The 23406-nt window shown below is 55.0% G+C and overlaps 1 protein-coding gene across 1 annotated transcript in view; it reads left to right on the forward strand.

The window, feature by feature from the left end:
- GRM4 (glutamate metabotropic receptor 4) overlaps positions 1-17493 on the forward strand; it is a 42748-nt gene extending 25255 nt beyond the window's left edge. Inside the window, exons 6-10 of the mRNA XM_059831064.1 lie at positions 5492-5692; positions 6600-6736; positions 7309-8244; positions 13938-14184; positions 17444-17493. Of these exons, the coding sequence (XP_059687047.1) occupies positions 5492-5692; positions 6600-6736; positions 7309-8244; positions 13938-14184; positions 17444-17493 (1571 nt within the window). The remainder of the gene's footprint in view (positions 1-5491; positions 5693-6599; positions 6737-7308; positions 8245-13937; positions 14185-17443) is intronic.
- Positions 17494-23406: the final 5913 nt, after the last annotated feature.

Genomic DNA, 23406 nt, shown 5'->3' on the forward strand with positions numbered 1-23406 from the left:
GACAGCTTGCTTAAAACTGGCTGGGGGTGTTGCACAAAATGCTCTTGTGCATCCCGATGTGCTGTGTGTGATCTAAGAAAGGTGTGAAGCCTGCTCGGGTTGTGTGTGTGTGGAAGCACGGTCCCTGCGCAAAGCTCCCAGGGCTGCTCCCTCTCACACATGCGTCTTGCACATCGCCCTTCCCTGGACCATGTCTTCTGCAGGTGCAAAGCCACCCAGATTTGGGGGATTTGGGACTGAGTTCTGCATCGTTTAGCAGCATTTGAACAACTGCCTCTTTCTCATTGTGTGCTTGGCAGAAGCACCGTTGTCCTGTGTAAGGCATGAAACCACTGGTATATCCTTGCTCCCTTGCAAGCAGCTCCTATCTTACCTGAGCAGGCTAAAAGCTGGGGTGGTTGCAGAGAAATGAGGCCAATTGACGGTTCGGGGTCAGGATCCAGCTCTTGTTTGGCCGGCGTTGAGGCTGTGGCCCCAGTGTGCCCATGCCCGCAGGGAGGGTGCTGCTGGGCGCCCCACCGGAGGGTGCAGGGGTGCCTGGAGAGGAGGCGATTGCCCCGGGGCACGTGCTGCAGTGGTGTTTGCCTGTGCCTCGTTGCAACCTGCTTCAGCAAAGCAGTGCCCCTTTGCTGCTCCAGGCAGGGAACCTTGTCCCTGGCAGAGCCCGATCCCAGGCCCCCTCCTCACCCCCCACTGTGCATTTTTAGCCATTTCCAGCTAAAAGAGGCTTGTAGGGATTAATGCAGTAAACAAGGCAACCAGGGGATCTGTCTTGCTGACAGCGCTGCTGCCAAGGTGGTGGTTGGACACTCAAGGAGGTGACATGTTTACTGAGAGAGGGGAGAGATTTACTGCCTGCCTGGCACCGGCTGAAGACAGATAACGGCGACTTTCAGGCTGTGACATGGCAGGACTTGGGGACATTTGCGTGTCCCCCCGTCCCCTTGGGAGGGACACCTGTGGAAGCTGTGGCGTGCCGGCGGGCGGATGGACTTGGCCGTGCCTGGAAAGTTTGATCATTAAAGGGTTTTATTTCCCCCTTTCACCACTGAGGACAAGAGGGATGGTGCTTCCACATCCTCCCCCTTGCAGGCATTCCCCAAATGTCCAGCTGATAATTTGGGGACACCTCTCTGTCCCCGCAAGGCCTTTCCAGTGCTGCAGCTTCCCCAAGTAGTCTTGTGGCTAATGCATAGGCGTGAGCTTGGTAAGCAGCAAGGGCATGCAAGAAAACTTGCCCGTGGCCATGGCCTTGGGTAGCTGAGAGCTCCTCATCTTTCCCGACTGCATCAAGTAATCCCCGGCACCAGAAAATGCATGAGCAGGGTCTGCAAACCGCTGATCTCTTCATCTTCATAATAATGTAGCATTTAAACAAGCAATATTTCAGGGCCAAGGTATTAGTGGAGGCAGCTGAAACCACGACAAGGCAAATGTCCTAGGAACTGTCTTTAAATTATCTGAATTTGTCAGCAAATAAATTATGTCCTGAATGTTTGCTTGGCAGATAAATGGAGAGGGGAAATAACGCACGATGAAGCAAATAACCTGCCTGTGCGGTTCCACGCGCTCCTGCTTTGCACGGCTTATGCAAATGTCCCGTTTGGGGCTGTTTTCTAGAGGGAATTGTACTGACTTTCCCCATGAGCTTCAAGTTTGGGTAGAGCCCAACATGCACAGAGAAATGCCAGCTTTGCTTGCTTTTACATCCCAAAAGCCAAACCTAAGGGTCCCACCACTGAACAGGGCAGCTCGTGGCTCTCATTCACGTATGGGAGAGCTGTGAGGAAGGTGAGGGGCGAAGGCTGGGGTGGGCACCAGGTTTTGGGGCGATTCCCACTGGCAGCTGCTTGCGTTGTCCCCGAGACCAGTCCTAGCACCCATCAGGACCCATGCGCTCCCTCCCCAGGCTGTCCTGCTGGGACCAGGATCAGGCCAAGACCCATCTCCCAGCTGCTTTTGCGGTAGGATCTCCTCAGCATCCTTCCCTACCTCCAAGCTCCCTCCGTCGGGCTGCGGCCCCGACCCTCCCGGGTTGGACAGGCTCCCACAGGGAAGCCAGCCCCTGCTCGTGCCCGGCTGGCGGGGCTGGAAAGGATCCTGCCAGCCGCCACTTCGTTAATAATTCACGCACGTGTGGATGCAGATGGGGAGGTGCGGGGTGCTGCGAGTGCAGACGGAGGAGCCGATGGCAGCACCGGCTTTGCCGGGCCGACGGGTGGCAAGGGCAGCAGGACAGGGCACGGCTCAGGGCTGCGTCCCCCCACCTGCCACCTGCATGGGGACCGCAGGATGCTCCCAGGCCCTATGGGCTACTCTTTTTCCAGGAGAGCTAATTATTGGCCCTCATTTAGCAGGGCTGGATGGTAACTCTGCTTTGAAGCAGTGCTGGGGATTTCTCTGCATGCTCACCTCCACCCAACCAGGCTGAGGATAGATGCAGAGCAGCAACGTGGGCGGGGGGGGAGAGGAGCTTTTGTTTGATTTTCCTTCATTATTTGTGATTCTTCATATTCTTTTCCCTTTTTGTTTTGGTTCTCTCCAGTCTCTTCTTAATATGGGGTTGTTTTTTTGTGGCACTGGCTGTTTTCCAGCACAGCATGCCCTAGCCAGGCCAACGGGGAAGGATTCGCACTGCTTGCCCGGTAGTTAAGATGATAAAAGGCTCCTGTTGATAGAGGCTGGGTCTGAGCAGGCAGGGGCGTCCCGGCAATGCCTCTGCTTGGCTTTCCTTCAGATCCACTGGCTCTCCAAACGGGCACTGCCAGCCTCGCTGCGAGAGCAGCTCAAGCCCTCGGTGCAGAGCAATGTTTGCAGCAAACATCCCTCGTGGGGGGACAGTCCCTGCTCCCCGGATGGGCTCACTCAGCCCGAAAATGCGGCGATCACACTGGGTGCTGCTGCCAGCACCCACGAGATTCAGAGATTCAGAGGCGACACCGTCCCCCAGCTCTCCAGAGCATCACTGTGTGTGATTTTTGATTAACTCCTGCCGAAAGCCGGCGCCGGCGATGTGATGGGAATTGATGCTAATCCCATCTCATCCACCGCTTGAGAAGATAGCTGTGTCCGTCCTCTGAGGGGTGCCAGCAGAGGCTCATCATACACTTGAAAATTAATTATCAACCCTGTAGAATGATGCACGACCCCGCTATTATAATCAGCAGGGTCACACCCCTTTTGCAGCCCTAATCTACTGCGAGTTTGGCGGAGATTTATTGTCTCCATGTCGGGAACGAGCCTCGGCTTTCTGCTCCGCATTGCCCCCTCTATGTACCAGCCTAATTCCCATCTGCAAAAAGCAGCTGGGGCCTGGATGGACAGCCCTGGAGACGTCTGCTTATCTGCAACGGCACAGCGTCGGCACCGGAGACTGCTTCTCCCACTGCTCCGGGCTGACGCTGCTTGCTGCAAGCCAGAGGGATGTTTGGGAGGAAAATCCAGCCTCCGCAGCCTGTGTTATCACAGTGGGTTGTATTTTACTTGCTGGGACCTGTGTGGGATTTGAGGTGCTTGCTAGGAAGCCGAGGAGCCGGGAAGGGACGAGTGTCCCCTGGGTGTGTGTCCCCTGGGCTCTGCGGGGCGGCAGGATGGTGCTGGGGGTGGGACATCCCCGCGGGCTCAGCTCCCCTAGACAGTCTATGACACACTTTTTTTTAATGGGTAATTATCTTGACAAGATAGAGTGGCTTGTCTGCGCCTTGAGAGATGAATGCGGGGAAAGGCCCGAAGTTGAGGGAGAAGATTAATAGCCCTTGTCAATAATGTGGAAGAAAGGATAACTTGACGGGTTTCGCATGAGTAATCTCCACGTAGTCCAAAAGCATTTTTATAACTTTGAAGGATGGGCTATAAATTCACCTCCTTGATATCATCTTTTCTTGTTGGTCAGTTCGTTATCAATTTGCTTTAGTGTCTTGTCAGTGGCACGTTCTGCTCTCTGTCCCCGTGCAGGGGCCTGCGGGTGCGCGGCTCTTGGGGACGTCCCTGCTTGGAGGAGATCTGCTCCGTGTCCAGCGCTGGCTTTGTCCCACGTTCCCGTAGCGGGGAGGGAGGGGATCAGCAACCACAGCTTGCTTGTGCCTTTCGGTCCCCATCTGCACAGGCTGTGTGTCCCGGTCCCCTGCAGTGGCCCTAAATCCCCACCTGGCATCAGGGAGCATCCGTGCACGGAGGAGCCTGAATTAATTTTGGACAGCCTTGGATGGCTTTCTAGGATGCCTCTGCCTCTCCAGAGGATGAAGACTGTGCCTTCAGCTCCCTGAGAAACCCTCCTTCCCTTTCGCTGTTGCCAAAGAAGCTGTGGCCTGGCGGGGTGCCCGGCTGTGCCGCAGAGGTGGTGATGGAAGTGCAAAGGCTGTGGCTCTCCGACGCGGCTTCACCTCATGGGAGATGATATCTTAGCTGTAATTAACAGCGTGCTACATTAATCGGTGTCTTTTGCTAAATGATTAACATGTTTCTAGTCCCATTAAGGGTGGTTATGACAGTAGAGGCAGGCCGCTGTCACTGGTAATTACCAGATCCTTGCAGGATCCTGCAAGCCAGGATGGCTGGGGAAGCTGCAAAAGGCTGCGGGGTCAGCGGGGTGGGAGGGTGACAGGGGGTGATGAGGGGACCAGAGTGACAGGAGGCTTCAGGAATGTGATGGAGGACATGCAGCCAGTGGTAGATACTGCCTGGGTGGTCCCTTGATGCCACTGATAGAGACTGAGCCGATGGGAGCTCCTGGCAAGATGAAGGAGGTCAGCCCGTGGGGATGAGGATGGCACATCGATCGCAGCCCAGCCCGCGTCCTGCTGGGGGACCTGGGGACCTGGGAGTACGGGGATGTCCCATGGCACTGGGATGTGACACCCTGAGGGCCCTTGGAAGCACAGCTGGGTGCCAGCACCCACATTTTCAGGAAGGCACTACAGGGAGGTTGGTTGGGTATTTCCCCAGTCAATCTGGTTTTTTGGCTGCACATCACCCTCCTCCTGCCCACAGAGGCCACCTCATGTACCCCGAACCTTCCCAATGTGCTGCTCAGGGGGGCTGGGGTGAAAGCCACAGCGTCCCCCCCCCGGCTGTCACTCCTGACCCCTCCGGACGAGGGACACACAGGCGATGGGAGGACTTTCAGCTGGCAGAGAGGCTCGAGCCCTGAGCCCCAGCAGCGCAGACACAGCCAATGCCTTGGCCTGGCACTGCAAAATACATCTGCAACGTGGGTTTTGTTTTGGGAGGAGTTTGGGGTTGTTTGAGATGCATTCCTGCCCTGCTGCTCCTTCCTGGGGCATGCCTAGGTAGCAGAAGCTTCCCCCTGGGAAAGAGGTGCTCCGGCTGGCTGATGGGTTTGTAGTTTTGGGAATGGGGTTGGAATTTCTGGCTGCTTCAGTCCTGGGGATGAGTGGGTTTGTCTGCAAGGGTTCAGCTGCAGCAGAATTATCCCTGAGGGGCACGCTGGGATGGCAGGGAGATGGCAGCCCCGCTTTATGTGTATCCACAGACCGAGAGCGGATCGGCCAGGACTCCTCGTACGAGCAGGAGGGCAAGGTTCAGTTTGTCATTGACGCCGTCTACGCCATGGGCCACGCTCTGCACAACATGCACAAGAACCTCTGCCCCGGCAAGGTGGGGCTGTGCCCCAGGATGGACCCGGTGGACGGCGTGGAGCTGCTCAAGTACATCCGCAACGTCAACTTCTCAGGTCTGTCTGTCCCCGGGGCGGTGGGGAGGAGTGGCCCCGTGGGGCTGGGTGTCTCAGGTTGTCCCCTGTCATGAGTCACACAGCAGCACCCACAATTTACTCGTGTTGCCATTTGGCGCCCGCCGCACTGCAAATGCAGGGTGCGAAGATGGGCTGGTTTTGCAGCAGATCAGCAGAAGAAGAGGTCTGAGCTCCCATATCTCCTGGGAGCCTTTGGAGAGTAACCCGGCAGCAATCCTGCCCTCACCCTGCCGTCCTGCCTGCCTGGCCTCTCCCCTCGCCCGCTCCCCCCTGCCGCCTCCTCGCATCACGGCTGGCAGAGGTCCCACTGAATCACACTGCTGTGTCCTTGTCTGTCTTTAGATCTCCTCTGGAAATGCATCTTTTCCTCTACTCTATCTCCTTAATAAACATTTTCTGTCTTGTCCTCCTTATTACTTCTATTTATCTCCACTCTGTGATCTCCTCTGCAGTGTCTCTTTTATTTATTTTTCCCTCTTGCTTGATTTTTCTCTTCCTTCCTTTCATTAGTGTTTATCTGCACAGTTCACTTGATTTAACTTTAAAGCTGCTTTTCTCCCCTTTTTTAAAAGAAGCAGTAAACCGGCTGGTGTAACAGCTCTCGGTGCCTGGCATCGCTCAGTGAGCTCCAGCTCCTGGGGGTGTTGGTGGGTCAATACCGTAAGGTCCCTGCACCAGCTTGGGTTTGGGGTTGGTTTTCTTTTCCCCAGTTGCTTCCTCCACACCGTGCCCATGCTGGCATCGTCCTGGCAGCTTGTGGCACTTCCAGCAGTGAGAAACCCCACGCCAAGGGGGAAGAATCAAACCAGAGCCCCCTTCAACACCATCACCCAGGGCACCCTGTGCTGCTGGGTGCTGCGGGTGCTGAGCCCTCCCTCTCTCGCAGGCATTGCTGGGACTCCCGTGACGTTCAACGAGAACGGAGATGCGCCGGGGCGTTACGACATCTACCAGTATCAGATCAGGAACTCCACTCCTGAGTACAAAGTCATCGGGCAATGGACCGACCACCTCCACCTAAAAGTAAGGCTGGGGGCTGGCTGGTGCTTGCGGCGTGGCCGTGCACGGACCCTGCCAACGGGAAGGTCCTGCAGATTTCTCCTGTACCCATCGAGGCTACGTAGGGTGTAGCAAACCTGGCTGGGAGCCAGGGAGCCCATGGGGGCAAAGTTAGGCAGCCAAACTTGCGGGGGGTCAGAGGGGAGGGTGTCCCCCAAGTACCCACTTGTGGTTCAGCCGCGGTCACCCACCACCAGTGTGTGTGACCATATCCCGCAGGCTCTGGGCATCCGACTTCTTTGCACATAAGGGAAGGAGAAGCCAGAACAGAGCAGAGGGTGTTTTCCTAGGGAAGGAGGGACTTTGTTTTGGGTTTCTGGTGTTGAATCTTCCCAAAAGGCTGATGGAGAGCTTCACTTTCTCCCTGTCCCCGTGCTGGGTAGGGCTGGGGTCCTTCATGGGATGTACTGATCGGGCGAAGGGCCAGATCCGAGCAACTGCTGGGAGCAGAGCCGGGGCATCCCTCTGTGCCCCGGGGATGCTCGGCAGATGCCCAGCTCGAGCATCAGTGGGGCTGTTGTGGTCTTGGCCCGCAGGTGGAGAACATGCTGTGGCCGGGGGGCGGGAGCCAGCTCCCCAACTCCATCTGCAGCCTGCCCTGCAAGCCGGGCGAGAGGAAGAAGTTGGTGAAGGGCATTCCCTGCTGCTGGCACTGCGAGCGCTGCGACGGCTACCAGTACCAGCTGGACGAGTTCCACTGCAAACGGTGCCACTTCAATGAGCGGCCCAACGAGAACCACACCAGCTGCACCCCCATCCCCATCATCAAGCTGGAGTGGAGCTCGCCCTGGGCAGTGGTGCCCGTCTTCATCGCCATTGTGGGCATCATCGCCACCCTCTTCGTGGTGATCACCTTCGTGCGCTACAATGATACGCCCATCGTCAAGGCATCAGGGCGGGAGCTGAGCTACGTCCTGCTGACGGGCATCTTCCTCTGCTACGCCACCACCTTCCTCATGATCGCTGAGCCTGACTTGAGCACGTGCTCCTTGCGACGCATCTTCCTCGGGCTCGGCATGAGCATCAGCTACGCCGCCCTGCTCACCAAGACCAACCGCATCTACCGCATCTTTGAGCAGGGCAAGAAGTCGGTGAGTGCCCCTCGGTTCATCAGCCCCGCTTCCCAGCTGGTCATCACCTTCAGCCTCATCTCGCTGCAGCTCGTGGGCGTCTGCATCTGGTTCATCGTGGACCCGTCCCACTCTGTCATTGACTATGAGGACCAGCGGACTACAAACCCCCACTTTGCCCGGGGCATCCTCAAATGTGACATTTCGGACCTCTCCCTCATCTGTTTGCTTGGGTACAGCATGCTTCTCATGGTCACCTGCACTGTGTATGCTATTAAGACCCGTGGGGTCCCAGAGACCTTTAACGAAGCCAAACCCATCGGGTTCACCATGTACACTACTTGCATTGTGTGGTTAGCCTTCATCCCTATATTTTTTGGGACGTCGCAGTCAGCAGAAAAGGTAAGGAAGGAGGGGAGAGGTCTGGCTGGTGATGCTGTGAGCTGCAAGGAAGGGGGCTGTGGGAGGCTGACGTGTCCTCAGCAAGGAAGGGTGCTTCTCAGCGGTCCTGTCGGCTTGGGAATTGTGGTGGGAAGCGTTGGTTTGCAAACCTCTTGCTCTACCAGGGAGCAGAGACCACTGCCTCCAACCCCATTTTCCTTTTCCCATGTTTTGTGGTTTTGCTCACTCTTCCCTTCTTGGCTTTCCTGTATCATTTCCTCCCTCTCCCTATGGTTTTCTGTGCTGTGTTGGCCCCGCTGCCCCTCTCCGGACAGGGTAGCCGTGGGCAGCACAGGCTGCTGCCGTGTGGGCTGGGGGAAGATGAGTCCCCAGGGCAGATCCAGGCCTCCAGTGTCACGAGCACCATTTCTGCATGGAAAAGGGACTGAGTGCTGCCAAGCTGGCTCCTTTTCCCAGCGCTGAGTCATTGATGGAGGCTGGAGAGACGGACCTGACCTCCGAAAGCCCCGAGAGGTGGAAGTAGCAGAGGGCAAGGGCAAACGAGAGAGAGCAGAGCAACCCCGCGGCGCGTCTCCTCCCTCGCTGGGGCATGCAGCAGCTTGCGGCTTCTCACTCCATTACTGTTTCGCTGTGTTTTTAATTAACACCTATGTGTTTGGCAACACGGCACCACCAACAAATTGCTCGGCTGAGCTGCGGGGGAACAGAGCGGCTCCCTCTCGCTGAGGGGCTTGGGGAGCGAGCATCCCCTGTGACTCTGACTTTGCACACAGTGTAGATGAGGCCAGGCCAGATAATCCCAGGGGTGGATTTGTGCTGTGAAACAACCTGTCTGTCTGTCCTCCTCCCTGTCCTTGGCTCCTGGAGGGTGGTCCCAGTGCCAGTACCCACGGGACCAAGGCCAGCCCGGATGAAGCTCCATGCTCAAGTTGAGAGGCAGTGAGAAGAAAGAAGAAAAATCTCATGAATGAGACCCAAATCCCCTTTGCCTGCCAGCCAAAACAAGAATCGCATTTATGTTAAATGCAAACAGCTCACGCCTGCCAGCCCGGAGCTGCCTGTGACAAATAAACCTCCGTGTTGCTATTCCCTGGAAATCCCCGGGATGACCCACCGCCCAGATTCCCCCTCCGGACCCATCACGACTGGGGTAATTTCCCCCGCCTGTGTCCCCCACGATGGTGAGCTGCTGAAGGCAGGGGTTTTGGAAAACGCCTATTACAAAAGGGCCAGGGGTGGTTTGCTGAGAGATCTTTTGCTGTGGACACCAGAGTTTCAGACGTGTCCTGGAGAGCTGTCTCCGCTCAGAGCATCAAACCCGGGAGCTCGAGGAGGCCAGGTCTGCACAGGCGCCTTTAACCTTGGCTCAACCAAAAAGCCTCTACCAAGCCAGGCTGGCTGGAACTGTGAAAGAGAATTAAAGGAAATAAATGGAGCCTTTTGCAGCATTTCCATTTTGATGAGATGGCAGGGGAGATACTAACAAGAAAGCAGGTTTTTTAAGAAATTATTGCAAAACAAAAGCTCCCTTAAAGCCTCCTTAATGTGCTTGGCATACTGTGGGTAATAAAGATGGAAATGATAATGATTGTAGATTATGCGCAAGGTTGCTCACCTCTTCACTGCAGCTTGTCATGGGATAATTTAGGGCTGCCGAAAGCTGGCTGTCAAGCAGCAATTCGACAATAGGCTGTGCCTCACTTCGGGGGCTTGTAATGTGCAGGGCTTCTCTGTTATTAGGCTGCTAACAAGCTGATTAGAGGCAGAAAAAGCGATGTTCCCAACTCCCCTTGGACGCAGCTCTCTTTCTCAAAGCCTGCTGCTGCCGTGGCGTCCGCTGAGCAATCCCGGGAGGGGTTTGTGGTGTTTCGGCTCGGCCATGCCGCCGTGGGATGTGAGCTCTGAGTGTCTCCAGGCTGTGGCTGAAGGGCAATGGATGTGCTCAAAGGGGCAGCCGGAGGAATGGGGGCTCGGTACTGCCTCGATGCTTTAGCTGCTGGTTTGCAGTCTTGGGGAAAAAGGTCAAAAAGGTGTTGTTACGCAGCCTGCACAGGGGATCTGGCTCTGAGCGTGTCCTTGGGATGAAAACTGCGTGTATTGGCATTGGCATCACCCCGTGGCGGTGCTGGTGCTGCCCGGCATGCTCGGCGGGGAGTCCCCAGGCTGCTGCGGGGAGGGATCCCCTCACCTTCGCCCCGTTGGTGCTGGGGCCAAGGCCCTGCTGGGCTCTGTGGAGGGTCAGCACACCTGGGAAAAAAAAAGCCAGGAGCATCAGCCAAGCTGTTGTTCTCCCCATAGAGCACGGCTGGAGTTTCGCTCAAGTCCTGAGGATGCCACGGGGCAGACCCACACCTCCAAATGCTGCCCGGCACCTCTGCCCCGACCCCATCTGAGCCTGCAGCCAAGGCTGCCTCATGGTCCGGAGGAGTTGGATAAAAATCACCATTTTTATTTTATTTTGCTCTACCTTGTGCCTACAACTTTGCATGGAGGTGGCATCTTATTATAACAAGTCCCCCAAGCCTTTTCTCAAAAGAACCTCTTATCCCTGCCGATCCCAGCGGATTACAGAAATAGCAATAACAGAGGATCTAAAGAAAGAGACAATTTCCTGCGCTGATAAGGCGGCAGCTGAACAGTGGTGTCATTGTCTGGTTCTCTGTTTATCACATTTGCTTTCAGCGAGGGAAAAGAGGGAGAGAGGGAGGAATGAGAAGGCCTGTCCAGTGGTTTGTTTAGCAGTGCTGGATGAGGGTTGAGCGGCTTTTCCCTTCCCTGGCACCCGCAGCAGTGCAAAATCTCTCGTAGCTGGGTCAGGCCTGGATTTAGAGGGGGAGGTTGCCAATTAATGGCAGAGAATTGCTTTGGGGCAAAGGCTGAGCATGGCACCGGGCTTGGGGACTTGTGCTGGGTCATTTAGGGTTGCCGCGATCCCTCGACACAGCGTCATCATCCTGAGTCAGAGACAGGCTGCGTTCTTTGATCCCATCCACGAAGCAGTGGATGCTGCTGAACCGGGGGCTGTAACTTGTTTTATAACTGCAGTGCACACCTCAAAGGGCTCTGGAGGAAGCTCAAGTGTCGTCAACGGAGAGGCAAAGTGGAGTCCTGGGTTGGAAACCAATTAAGAGAGTAGGAACCAAAATCGTGAGAAATGGTCATTTTTTGATGTGGCGAAAGGTTAACTGTGCAGTGCTTTGTGGCTGTGTTTAGACTCCAGGCTAAAAATATTTCTCTCTGAGCTGAACAGGGGTTTGCTGCGGCGTGATGCAAAGCTGTTGAAGTTAGCGGGGGCTGCGGAAAACGGGGCTGTTTCTGGCAAATGCATCATTAGGGTGAAGGTAGCTGTGGTGACCCCATGAGACCCCAAAAGCACTGCAGGGGTTTGAGGAGGGCTAAGAGATGGGGGGATCATGGGGAGCCTGGAGCTGGGGCTGCCTGGGCTCTCAGCGGAGGGGAGTCCCCGGCGGTGCTGGGGGCTGGAGCCCCGACCTGGGCACGTAGGGGGAAGCGTGCACGGAGACGTCTTGTCTGAGCTCAAGCTCAGCAGCTCTCACCCTCTTCGCCGAAACGCCTCCGAGTCCCGAGGCACGGGTGGGAGTCACTGCAGAGGCAGAAAATATGGAAATTGCTGGTTTGAAAAGTGAGGCTCCTCCGAAAGGCATCTGCTGAGGACCAGGAGGGTGGGCAGGCGGGGGAGCCGGGGAGGTGAAGGGCTGCGGAGTCTCAACCGTGTCCCACGAGGTGTCACACTGGTGCCGAGAGGAGTCGCGTCGGTCCCTGGGACAGGGGTTGGGGTACCTGGAGTTGGTGTCCCAGTGCTGCCCTCCTTCACGGTAAGTCTGGTCCTTGCAGTCCAGGACACCTGTGGCAATGTATGGAGAGTTTCAGCGGGGGAAAAAAACAGGAAGGAAAAAAAAAAAAGAGAGCAGATATTCTGGCACAGAGATATGTTTTGACTTTCCTTGATGAAATGACATTTTTATTTCCAAAAACTGCCTAGATTTGACTCTGCATGCATATAGAGAGAAGGTGGAACAAACAAATCAGCGCATGTGACAGCAATAGGTTTTATTTTGGGGATGAACAAAACTTTTTGGTTGACTCAGAACAAGCTTCATTGCTTTTTTCCTTTTGGGTTGAGTTGAAACACTTTTGGACCTGTGCATTTGTTTCTGAAGCAGGAGAAGAGAGTGCAATGTTTCTTTGCGCAGTGACACCTGGGACCCGCAGGTCCTGGGGTGGGATGACAGCCCTGGCCGGGAGCTGTTGCCTCCCTCCGGCTCTTGCTCATGGGTCGGAGCTGCCTCCGTGCACCTTCTCCGAAGGGAGCCATGTAGAGCCTCTGTGCTCAGCTTCTGTCCTCGATCACCTTTTTGCTCTATTGACTCCAGAAAGTGAGCCCCCAAGTTAAGCGTGTGCAGCTGGGGAGGTGGGGACCCCCTCTCCTCGCTGACGCTGCAGCCCTCGGGCTTCCCCTGGCTCCTCCAGGTTCTGCCACCTTGCACAGTACTAAATCCCACGTGTGAAACAACTGCAGAAGAAACCCTGGACACCACGCTGTGACTGAGCCATGGGATAAAGTTCAAAAACAGCCTTAAGCCTCCTAAAACCTTGTTAGCAACATGCAAAACAGTCCTGGCATCTGAACACAGCTGGAAAAGAAAAAAGGTGCGTGCAAAGGCACCCGAAGACCCAGAGCCCTCTCCCTGCTCAGCCTGGAGAGACCCACCAAGTGAGCTAGGTGGTAGAGGAGAGGGTGCTGGAGAGGACGGAGCCCTGTGCCGGGAGCAGGGATGCTGATGGAGCAGGGATGCTCATGGAGGGGCTTGCCCACCCGGCCTCCCGTGGTGCTTGGAGGCAAGAGGTGGGGATGGGCGGAGGTGGGGTTCTCTTTGCCTCCCGTTGCTGCCTCCTTCAGATGCCCCCGGCTTGTGAAGAGCCTGCCAAATGCTTTCCATAGAAAAATGGATTATTCTACAGTCAGATTAATGGGCTTTCATTTTGCAAAACATCTGTCACTGTTAGTCCTGGACAGTGAGCGTGAAATTAGTTTTGACTGCAGAAAGGCAACGTCGGTGTGTAATATGTGACTTACATGACAACGGCCCAGGGATCCAGCTGGGGAACGGGAATTACCTGTTGAAGCGAGATGGGGGAGCGGGGGGTGCCCCGGGACGGGCCCTGGGAGTGGGTGTCCTTGCTGTGCCCATCACCGCAGCATCGGAGCTCCTGCCCTGAGGCTGGTGAGGCGTGCTGCGCGCACTGGGGAGGAGAGAAGGAGGGTGAAGAGGACACAGGGGCTCTGTCTCTGGTGATGGTTTTGAGTTGGGGTGCTGGCAGGTTGCTGCCAGAGCATGCATGAGTGCTGGGAGGGCTTGGCGCAGGGAGGCTGTGCCAGGGCCCCGAAATGCGGGTCAGGGCACCGGCACAGCCTCCCTGTGTTTGCAGGTGGGGAAACAGCAAAAGTGAGCTGAAGGCCTCCCCAGGTGCACCTTGGCCCATGCAACAAGTCAAGTCTGATATTCAAGATCCAATACTGCCAACATTTCTAACCCTGGCTCCCCGCCCCTTCATTTATTTAACCCCAACATTTCCGTGTTCCCCTGTTTCCTCTCCTCCTTTCCCAGCTGACCCTTTCTGGATCCTACAGAGCCGTGGTGGGTCTCAGCTCGTGCCCTTGTGTCTTGCAGATGTACATCCAGACCACGACGCTCACCATCTCGGTGAGTCTGAGTGCCTCGGTGTCCCTGGGCATGCTCTACATGCCCAAGGTGTACATCATCCTCTTCCACCCGGAGCAGAACGTCCCCAAGCGCAAACGAAGCCTCAAGGCAGTGGTGACGGCGGCCACCATGTCCAACAAGTTCTCTCAGAAGGGAGGTTTCCGCCCCAATGGAGAGGCCAAATCAGAGCTCTGCGAAAATCTGGAAACACAAGGTAACGTGGCTCCCCGCGGGGTTTTGGGGAGCTGGTCCTGCCGGGGACCGACGTGGTGCTGGGAAGCCCAAAGCCCTGGCTTGCCGGTGGGCTGTAGCTGTGTTGTCCTCCATGGGTGCAAGCAATGCCGGCAGCGCTGCTCCTTGGCAAAGGGACATCTCAGCTCCCTCCTGCCTCACGGCTTGGGCCGCCATCCCCAGGAGCGAGGGCAGCGTGGGAAGGGATGCATCTCACGGCTGGGGGCCACTCTGCTCCCCACTGTTCCCAAAGCCACCCCAAGGAGGGAGGTGTGCTCCGGGTATCTCCGCTCCAGCTGGGGCACGAGCAGGGATTCCTGGCTCTGGGAGAGGGGACAGCATCATCTCCTGTCTGCGGGCAGGGAAGATTCCCCCTTTGTTAATTTATTCCCACCCAAGAAACGCCGTTTTCCATCACAGCTGCCATGTAGCTGAGACAGGACGTGTCCTGCCTCCTTCTGATCAGGATCACTCCTGGTGCTCCCATCCCTCCACAGGCCTGTTTGCATTATCCTGTGGGAACCGCTGCTGGGTGGGTGGCAGGGGAAATAACGCTGGAGACATGCTTATGCTGCTGCTGGGCAAGGTGCTGGCTGGGGCACACGGAAATCTGCTCGAACACCCGGAGAAGGATCCTAATGTCAGCCCATGCTGGGTGTCTGGAGCTGCTCCCGGGAAGGGTCTGGTGTGGCTGACAGGGAAAGGTGTTTGCTGTCTGCCTGCGGGCTGTTCCTGGCGACCAGGCTGGAGCTAAGGCTGACACAGGGACAGAGCCAACGGTCTCCCCTGGGAAGAGAGGCTGGGGGCTCGGGAAACCCTGGGAAAGCGGGTGCGTGCCTGTTCTGTGTTTGAGTTTCCAAAACCAGAGCCTTGCAGGAGGAAGAAATGGTTGGAACCAATGCTGCTGGGGTCCTTTGAGAAGGGAAATCCCATTTGGGCTAAATCTGAAGAAAACCCAATGGAAATACAAATGTTCCTCATGTACTAGCAGAGTTTCTGGGTTCTGGTGTCAGTGGGATGGAGACCAAACAGCATTTCCATGGAAAACCGTGATTGTCTTTGTAATCCCACGCTTGCTCTCTTTCCAGCCTGAGCTATTTAATATCCCTTGGCATCTCTGTATAACCTCTGTATCCACATCGCTCTGTGTAATGGCTCTCGCTGGCGGTAGCTCTGTACACGATGTCTCTCCGTAGGCAGTCTCTCTGAATAATCGACTCCTGCATTTACCTATCTGCATTGTCAAGGGCAGCTACACAGTCAGACCCCCCTCGCCGCCCGCGCTGGAGGTGGCTTTTGTCAGCTGCTGTCACAGATCTGTGTGGTCTGTGGTCCTGTTCCAATGTGGCAGTGGATAGGGGTCCCTCTGTCACCCCTGTTTTTTCTGTGCAAGAGATGCTCCATGCAAGGCTGGGGGTATCTGGGGGCTCCCCAGGTAAGGGCTTGCCGGGAGCATGCCAGCCCTGTCCTGGGGAGCCACCTGGTGCCAGAATCCCCATGTCATCGGTGTCACAGGCTGTGATGCTGCAGGAGCATTGGTGTGTGTGACCTTGTCCCCCTCCAGCCACATGCAGCTCCTGGCCAGGGCTCTGCCAGCCCAGAGGGCTGATACTCCCTTTGCAGCAGGGCTTGGAGGCCCAGATGCAGCGAGCACCTCATCTGGGACTAGAACCCAAACATTCCCATATGCTTCCGCTGCGCTGCGCATCCTTCTCCCCTGTGGGACTCGCAGCAGGAGCCTCTGAGGATCGTACGTGCCGGGAGGAGTGAGAGCTGAGCCTCCCGTCTGCCGCATCTCCGGCTCCGATGCGTTTCGCATGGGGAATACGGGAGCTTGGTGGGAAAGGGGCTGGCAGCACGCTCCCAAGGTGTGCCAAGGCAGGGAGCTGGGCACGGCATCCATGCTGGGGGCAGGAGGTGCGGTGGGGTTGTCAGCACAGGACCGAGGGGCTGTTTTTCACTCTGTCACTGGCAGGTCACGTATCCTTAAATAAACAACAGACTAAATAATTCATGGGGCTTTGATATGGGCAGATTGGCTACGAAAACATTGCGGCTAACAAATAGCTCTGTCAGCTCTAATTTCTTACGGCCTATCTAATTGTTATCTGGGAATACCAGTCTGAAATCTGCAGCAAGGTTCATTTGTCAGCGAGGCACCGAGACGGAGGGAGAGCTGCTGGCCGTCCCCTCTGTGTGGTGCCGTGGGGATGGTCTCCGCAGAGGACACGTTTGTGCTGCTCATGGTGCCTTGGGCTTTGCTGTCTGCCCCAGCGCTTGTCCGTGGTCTTGGCTGGAGGGTGTCTGTGTGTCTGCTGAGCCCTGTGGTACCTGGGGACCTCATGGTGGGACTTCGGCAGAGCATCGTGCCCAGCCGAAGTGCTGAGATAAGCCGGGGCATTGCAAGCTGCCGCTTCCACCCCTCCCTGAGCTGTGGCTGCTGCTAAAAGCAAGTGATGTGCTGCAGCCTCCGAGCCCGAAGGCAGCGGTGCAGCCCTGCGGGGAGCGGGAGGATTTATTGCTATCTGGCGTTTTCCTGGCGCTGGGCCTTGCTGCAGCTCCGTCAGTGTCAGTGTGGGACATGTAGTGGTTTTGTAGACATTGCTGCCTTCTCTCCTCGTCTCTTCACCCGTCCCGAGGGCTGGTGCCTCTGGGGAAGCTGGAAGGTGGCAGCAGGTTTGCGTATGTGTTCTCCTCCAGCACCCAAGCATGGGCACAGGGATCCTTGGTGAGGGACGCAGCCGGGCTGGCTGGATTTGTGCTGCCCGCTGCCAGCACAGCCTGTGCCCTGCTACTCCACTCCCAGCTGCCATGGAGTGGCGTGCAGGGCTGCGGGGCACCCAGCTTGGACCCCAAATTGTGGTCTTGCAGGACTGGGGCAAGCTGAGCTTTTGGGAACGTGGAGCACCTGTGGGTTTGTCTGTAAGAGATTGCTGAGGGAAGTGAGCAGGAGCCTGAGAACACATCCCCTGTGGCTCCTGTCACATCCTGGGGTCTCTCGTTGGGATGAACCATCTTTAGAGAAGCCCCAAGGGCTGCCGTGGGGCTCAGCCCCTCTGCCCCGGCTCAGTGCCCTCACAGGAAACGATCCCGAGTGCCGGTGCTGGCCGGATCCATGGATAAACCCCATGTCACGTCCCCACCAGCATCTCCTCGCACAACAGTCAGGGTGCGAGGATGGGAGCCAGAGAGAGAGCGTGGACTTCATTAATGTTACATGTGAGGTTTGTCTCTCTTTCCAGCACTGGCTACCAAACAGACCTATGTCAGCTATAGCAACCACGCGATTTAGCTCCAGCGGTCGCAACTGCCTGGCACAAAGGGAGGCTGCGGATGCCACGACGCGGGAGGGAGCTGAATCGCATCGCTCGTCTCAGGACGCTGGAGGGGGAGCTGGACGGGACGGGGAGGTGGCAGTGGGGGGGGACATGCTCCTGGTGGGGCCGCTAAGCAGAGCTCCCAGGGAGGATGGCGATAAACAGCAGCAAAAAAAAAAAAAGAAACAATAAAAATAAACCACCGACCACCGTGACAATGCATGCCTCCCCACGGAGGAAGAGGAACAGCTGAGCAGGGGGGACGTAGCGCGGGGAAGAGGTGACAGACTTCGGCAAGTCTTTGGGGTTTTTTTTTCTGTATCTTGGCAAAAAAAAAAGAGACCCAACATTTTCCCTTTTCTGGAATTTGTGAGATTGTTTGTGGTTGTGCAGAACCTTCTGTTTTTGCTTTCTTTTTTTTTTTATCCTCCATTTTCTTTTGTTCCTGTCTTCCTCCGTCCCTCTTCACTCTCTCTCCCATATCCTACCAAATTCTATATGTTGCAAAAAGGAAAAATAAATAAAAATACATAAAATTTAAATAAAAAACAGACAACAAAATAAAATAAAATAAAACCTAGACTGTGTTCAAAGTGCTGATTTCTATAGGTGGTTAATTAATGTATGTGATGACCATATGGATTGAAATATGTCTGCTTTATGTACTGACCAGTCAAAAAACAAAAACACACAAAAAAAACAAAGTTCAGTGCCTGGATGTTTATGAATTATTCGATGACTGTGTAGAGCATGATCATTTTTATACGAGGAGATTTCTAATAAAAGACCATGGTTTTGCACTCAGTGTTTGCTGTCTCTTGGTGACTGTTCGTTCCAGGCTCCAGGAGGTGACCTGGTTTTGGCTGATGGGGAAGGTTTTGGGTGGCCAAGCGCCCCAGGACAGGACGGGGCTTGGTGTCCTTCCTCTCCAGGCCATCCTGCTGCAAACAGGGTCCTTGTGAGGGGATGGGACGGGGAGAGGAGCGCTCAGCATCACTGGGGCACACGCTGTAGCCTGTACTGCCCCAGTGCTCAGGGCTGGGGCAGGATCCGGGGCAGAAAGGGCTGGTTCCTCCTCGTTCTCTCTTCCCCAAGGTGTGGGCTGAGGCTGGAGGGATGAAGCAGAGAGGAAGGGATTTTCCAGGGCTTTCCCCCCCCCTCCCCCTTCAGAGGCAGGGCCAGCTCCACCCTCCCCATCAGGACCAACCTGGGCTAATTAGGGAGTTACCAGCTAACAAAAGCAGCTCTGCCCTCTTCCTGGCTCCAGCCTGCCCCTTGGGATAGCACAGCCTGGTGTGCAAGGTACGTGGCTCTTTGAAGAGTCTTGGTTTTGCCCGTTTTGGGGAGGTTTGGTGTGTTTGCTGCTGGTGTCTCTGTCCCTGTGCTCTGGGAAAGGCTCCTGGAAAGGGGGTGGCTGTGCTTGTTTACTGCCGGGTAAGGAAAGGATGGTCCAAGCTCATTTTTCTTCTGGAGAGCAAACGGAAGGTTGGGAAAGGAGGCAGGGGAAGGTGCTCCTGCCTACCCCAGAGAGGTGGGTTGCCTCTAGCTTTTGGTCAGGTTGTTGCTTTAGGTGCCCAGCAAAAGCGCTGGAGGTGGTGTCCTGACCTGGCAGAGGCAACGAGGGTGCTGGGATGTCTCCCCCTCCCTTTGCACGTATTCCTCCCGTCCCAAAGGTGCCCATATGTTTCCTTCTCTGAGCATGAGTGAAGTTACCCCTGTGTTTTGCACATTTCTAGACCTATTTGTGTATTAATCGCAGCTCCACTCTCGCCCCGGTGGGTCGCCCAGGCTGCGTGCCGTGGGGAGGGGAGGCCTCGGTGCCGCTCTGAGCACCGCGGGGAGCTTCAGCCGTTGATGAGTGCTGGAAGGGAAACGCGACTGTTCCCTGCCAGCACGGAGAGGACAGAGCACGGCTAGAAGGCAGGAGTTAAAAAAAAGAAAAAAAAAAAAGAAAAAAGAAATGTAATGAAAAGCTTGAAACTTTGATAAGATCATACTTGTCAAAAGAGCTTCTCAGGAGAAAAAAAACCCTGCTCCGTTCCCACCGCATCCATCACTGTCGGATCAGATGTGAAATGCTGCCTGGTTCAGAGGGCTCCCAGAAAAGCTGAGCTGATGTCTCTGGTGCTGTTTCTAGCTCTGAGATACCACTCTACTGTTCTTACCAGCAGCTCTCCACCCCAAATTCTGCCTAATAATGACTGGAAAGGCTGATTCTACCTTAATTGCAGCATCCACTCCTTCCCCTTGCAGTGTCTGTGAGGAGGGATGCTCTGAGTCCTCTGGAGAGGTTGTGGCTGCGGACTGACTGTCCTGCCACCAAGCAGATCTTCCAGGCTCGTCTATCTTCTGATGGTCCGAGGAGTTCTGCAGGGCATGGTGCAGACACCAGAGCTGGATGGGGTGCGGGAAAGAGGAGACCTGTGGTAGCGAGGTGATCTACCTGGGTTGATGCTTTCTACCCAGGCAGGATGCAGAGAGCTGGGCTGATCTAACTGCTCTGCTTCAGTAGCTGAATGAACTATTTTTTTTTCACATGCAAATACTTTAAGGTGTTGCTCTGTGTCTCTCTTGTTCTTAAACATTTCTGCCTTCAAAATGCTTCCCTAGAAACGCAGCCAGCCCTGGAGCGCGTCCTGCCCGCTGCTCGGGCTGTTATGCTGCGGGGTCTTAAGGCAAAAAGGTGTGCAGAAATGAGAGTTGTGCTACTGCTGTTGGCAGCCAGCAATGCACAGCAGCTCCAAAAGCTTATCGCTTGGGATGGTGGGGTCTGGGCTTCAACGGCTGGGATGGCTCATCCCAAAGGGGTGCTTTGGATGCTAGCTTGGGGAAGAAGTCACTTGACTGAACTTGGAACGTGGTTTCAAGTAGATTGATGCTCCCCTCTTGCATCAGGCCCTATTTAAACACAATAGCTACCCTGATATCTCGATGGATCTGGTGGAGTGTTAAATCAAAAGAGTCCTCATGTGGGTACTTATTTTGGTGTAAGTGTGCTTTACAGTGATTCAGTCTTATTCCTTACAGACTTTAGCTTAAATGATATAAAGATGCTCTTAAACAGACATGCAAAATATTTGCACAAATCCAACCTCACTGGTCTCGAAACAGAATTTTAATTGGCCCCATTTTTTTTATCAGCGAAAACCTACACTCGCTGGCACTGTTCTTGCGCGCTGCTAAATAGACCTGTATCCCTCCCAGTGCTGGGTGCGTTTCAGCTGCAGATGCAGTGACCTCCGAACATGGCTGGTTAATTTTATACGGCATTTCATGATACAGTGCTGTTTAATTCTAGACACTTATTTGATTATGAAAGCTAATTAAAAGGGAGCAGTCTATAAGCAATCGAGATGGGTGTAGAGCGATGCGGTTCTAGGCAGGCTCTGGTGCTGATGTCTGCAGAGAAGGTGACAGCTGCTGCTGGGGCAGTTTTGGGAGCTAGCTGGTGTCTGTTAGGATTGGGTTTCTGCTTTGCTTAATATTTTTGAGGGCAATTCTGCTGCCTGTGGCTGAGCAGAAAGGCAGAGTAGATACTGTGTGATCTGCTGAGGGAATTCCTATTTTTTTGTACTTTGTGTATATTTTTTTTAACAAGGCGCCTGTCCTGAAATCGGTGCTATTGTTTCTCCTCCTTGCCTCCCATACAGCTTAAAAGCACTTCTCTGATTTTTTTTTTTTTTTTCCCCCCTTATTTCTGTGAAGAGCTGTTGAATTTAAATAGCAATAATTGCCTGAGTTCCCTGAGTGGTTGACCTGCGTGTTTTTCACTTTTTCTGGGAATCTGAGAAGTGGGGAGGGGGGGAGAAGCCCCGGCTGGTGCCATCTCCCTCCATTGCCTGCTCGTATCTCCCCCCTGCTCGAACTTTCCGTCGGTCTTAGCTGCCGTTCCCAACCCCCAGCTCCTCTCCTGACCTCCCTTCTCCAGGGACAAGCTTTTGGGGTCCCGCTGCCCTTTCTGCAGCACGGCGGGGGGCTGGGGCGGAGGGGCTGTGTGTGGGTTCATCTCCCCAGCCCCGTGCGGAGCGGCAGCAGCATGGAGCCTGTCATTAACTCTCTTCTGAGAGAGGCAAATTACAGACTTTAGCGACACAATTAGGTCAGCTTGATAGGAAATGGAAAACCAAAATAATTTCTCTGCTAATGTCTCGGTCTGCCCGCCACCTTGTCCCTTGCTCCTCTGTAGCATTGTCTTGAGGAAAAATCGCTCCCCCACCACCCAGGTCTGGAGACCTCCTGTTGAAGCCACGGCAAAGCTCCTTAGTAAGCAAATCTGGAGGAAAGGGAGGGAAAAAGCAGGGCTGGAGTAGAAAGTGGCTTGTTCCTCGCTCTGAGAAAGGTCTCCATCCAGCTCCACTCCCACAGGGAGAGCCACAGGGTCTCTTTTTTGCCCCAGGAGAGCTGAGTGCTGCTCAGAGCAAGGTGCAACTTGCATTTAGAGCAGAAGGCAGCAAAGCCTGTGACAGATGTTGCAGTTCATTACGCAGTGGGGGACCAGCTCTGCAGTGAGAAAGTTGAGCTAATTTCTGTGCTAGGAAGTGTTTCTCCCAATGAGACCCGCTGCCAGCCAAAACCTTTGGCCTGGAGCATCAGGACCTTGAACTTAATTTTCCTGGGCTGTGGGAAGCCAGCAAGGAGGATGGAGAGCTCTGATGAGTACATCAGTGCTGCTGAGAAGATGGGTGATGCCTCTGAGTGGTCCCAGAGGGGCAGTGAGTGCCCCGGAGGGAGATGGAAGCGCTCCAGCCCTGCGGATGGGGAAGGACCAGCGGCAAAGTGGAGCTGGACATGCCGACTGCCTGGCTTCCCCTTGGCAAAGCGGGCTGGAGCCTGCAGCCGTGGATGGAGGCATGCATGAGGTGTGTAGGCAAGGGTCTCTCCCCAGCGCCAATGTTCTCTTGTATGGCCGAGCGAGTCAATGGCAGATTGTGTTGAAATCTCACTTCAGCGGCGAAAGCTGCAATTAGCATTTAATGAAGCTTCTTGCTTTTATTTTTAGGTAACCTCCGATTCCCTGACTGTGTAATTTAGTCCTCCATTGCTTGGAGATAATTAAAGTATGTCACTATAATTTGCTTTTTTTAAAAGCCTGTAATTATGTTTTTATTGAGAATAAAAAAAGGGGGGGGGGAAATGAAAACAATGTTAGGGGAGGAGAAGACTTTGGATGGGCAAGGGTGATTTCTTCCAGCTTGAAGGTTTAGGAGATCTTTCCATGATGCTGGGTGGACTGCGGCCAGGGGAAGGGTTCCTTCTGTATTAGCGTGGGTTATAGCAAGGTGCAGTGTTTCAAGTGGAGGTGCGAGAGCTTTGGGTGTCCACAAGCCCTGATTGTGCCTGCACGTGGTTTAGCTCCAGTGTAACCGTGGTGTGTGCGTGGGCTGCATGAAGTACCAACGTTGCTTCCTTTGCTGCCTTGTTTGTGGTCTTCAGCATCGGTCTCCTTGCAGCACCCTGGGAAAGGGGAGCAGCCCTGCTCCACCTGCACCCCAACCTGCAGGCTCCTGGGCAGCCCAGGGTGGGTTTAGCCTGGAGCAGAACAGCTGAGGTCTCATCCCTGCAGCCTCCCGCTCCCAAAACCACCCTGCCAAGCCCAGCAAACATCTGCGCGCACGCTGGGTCTTCGTGTTTCAATTGCAGGCATCTGGTCTCCGTGACAAAACATGCTTTGCTGATGCAGGGCTACGTAGCTCACACTGTGTCCTCCCTGCACAATAACAAATTAATGGGGAGGAATTAAATGTATCTTCCCAGGCCTGGCAGGGCTGCACGGCCTTTGGGGGATGCTCCTTGCAGCTTGGGCTGTGTTTGCATCTGTAAATGCTGCTGTTGGATGTCAAACAACCTGTGTCCCTCCAAATCCCCCCGGCACTGTCTAACGCTGAACG

Source organism: Gavia stellata, chromosome 30, assembly GCF_030936135.1.
Source record: "Gavia stellata isolate bGavSte3 chromosome 30, bGavSte3.hap2, whole genome shotgun sequence".
Taxonomy (NCBI): Eukaryota; Metazoa; Chordata; class Aves; order Gaviiformes; family Gaviidae; genus Gavia; species Gavia stellata.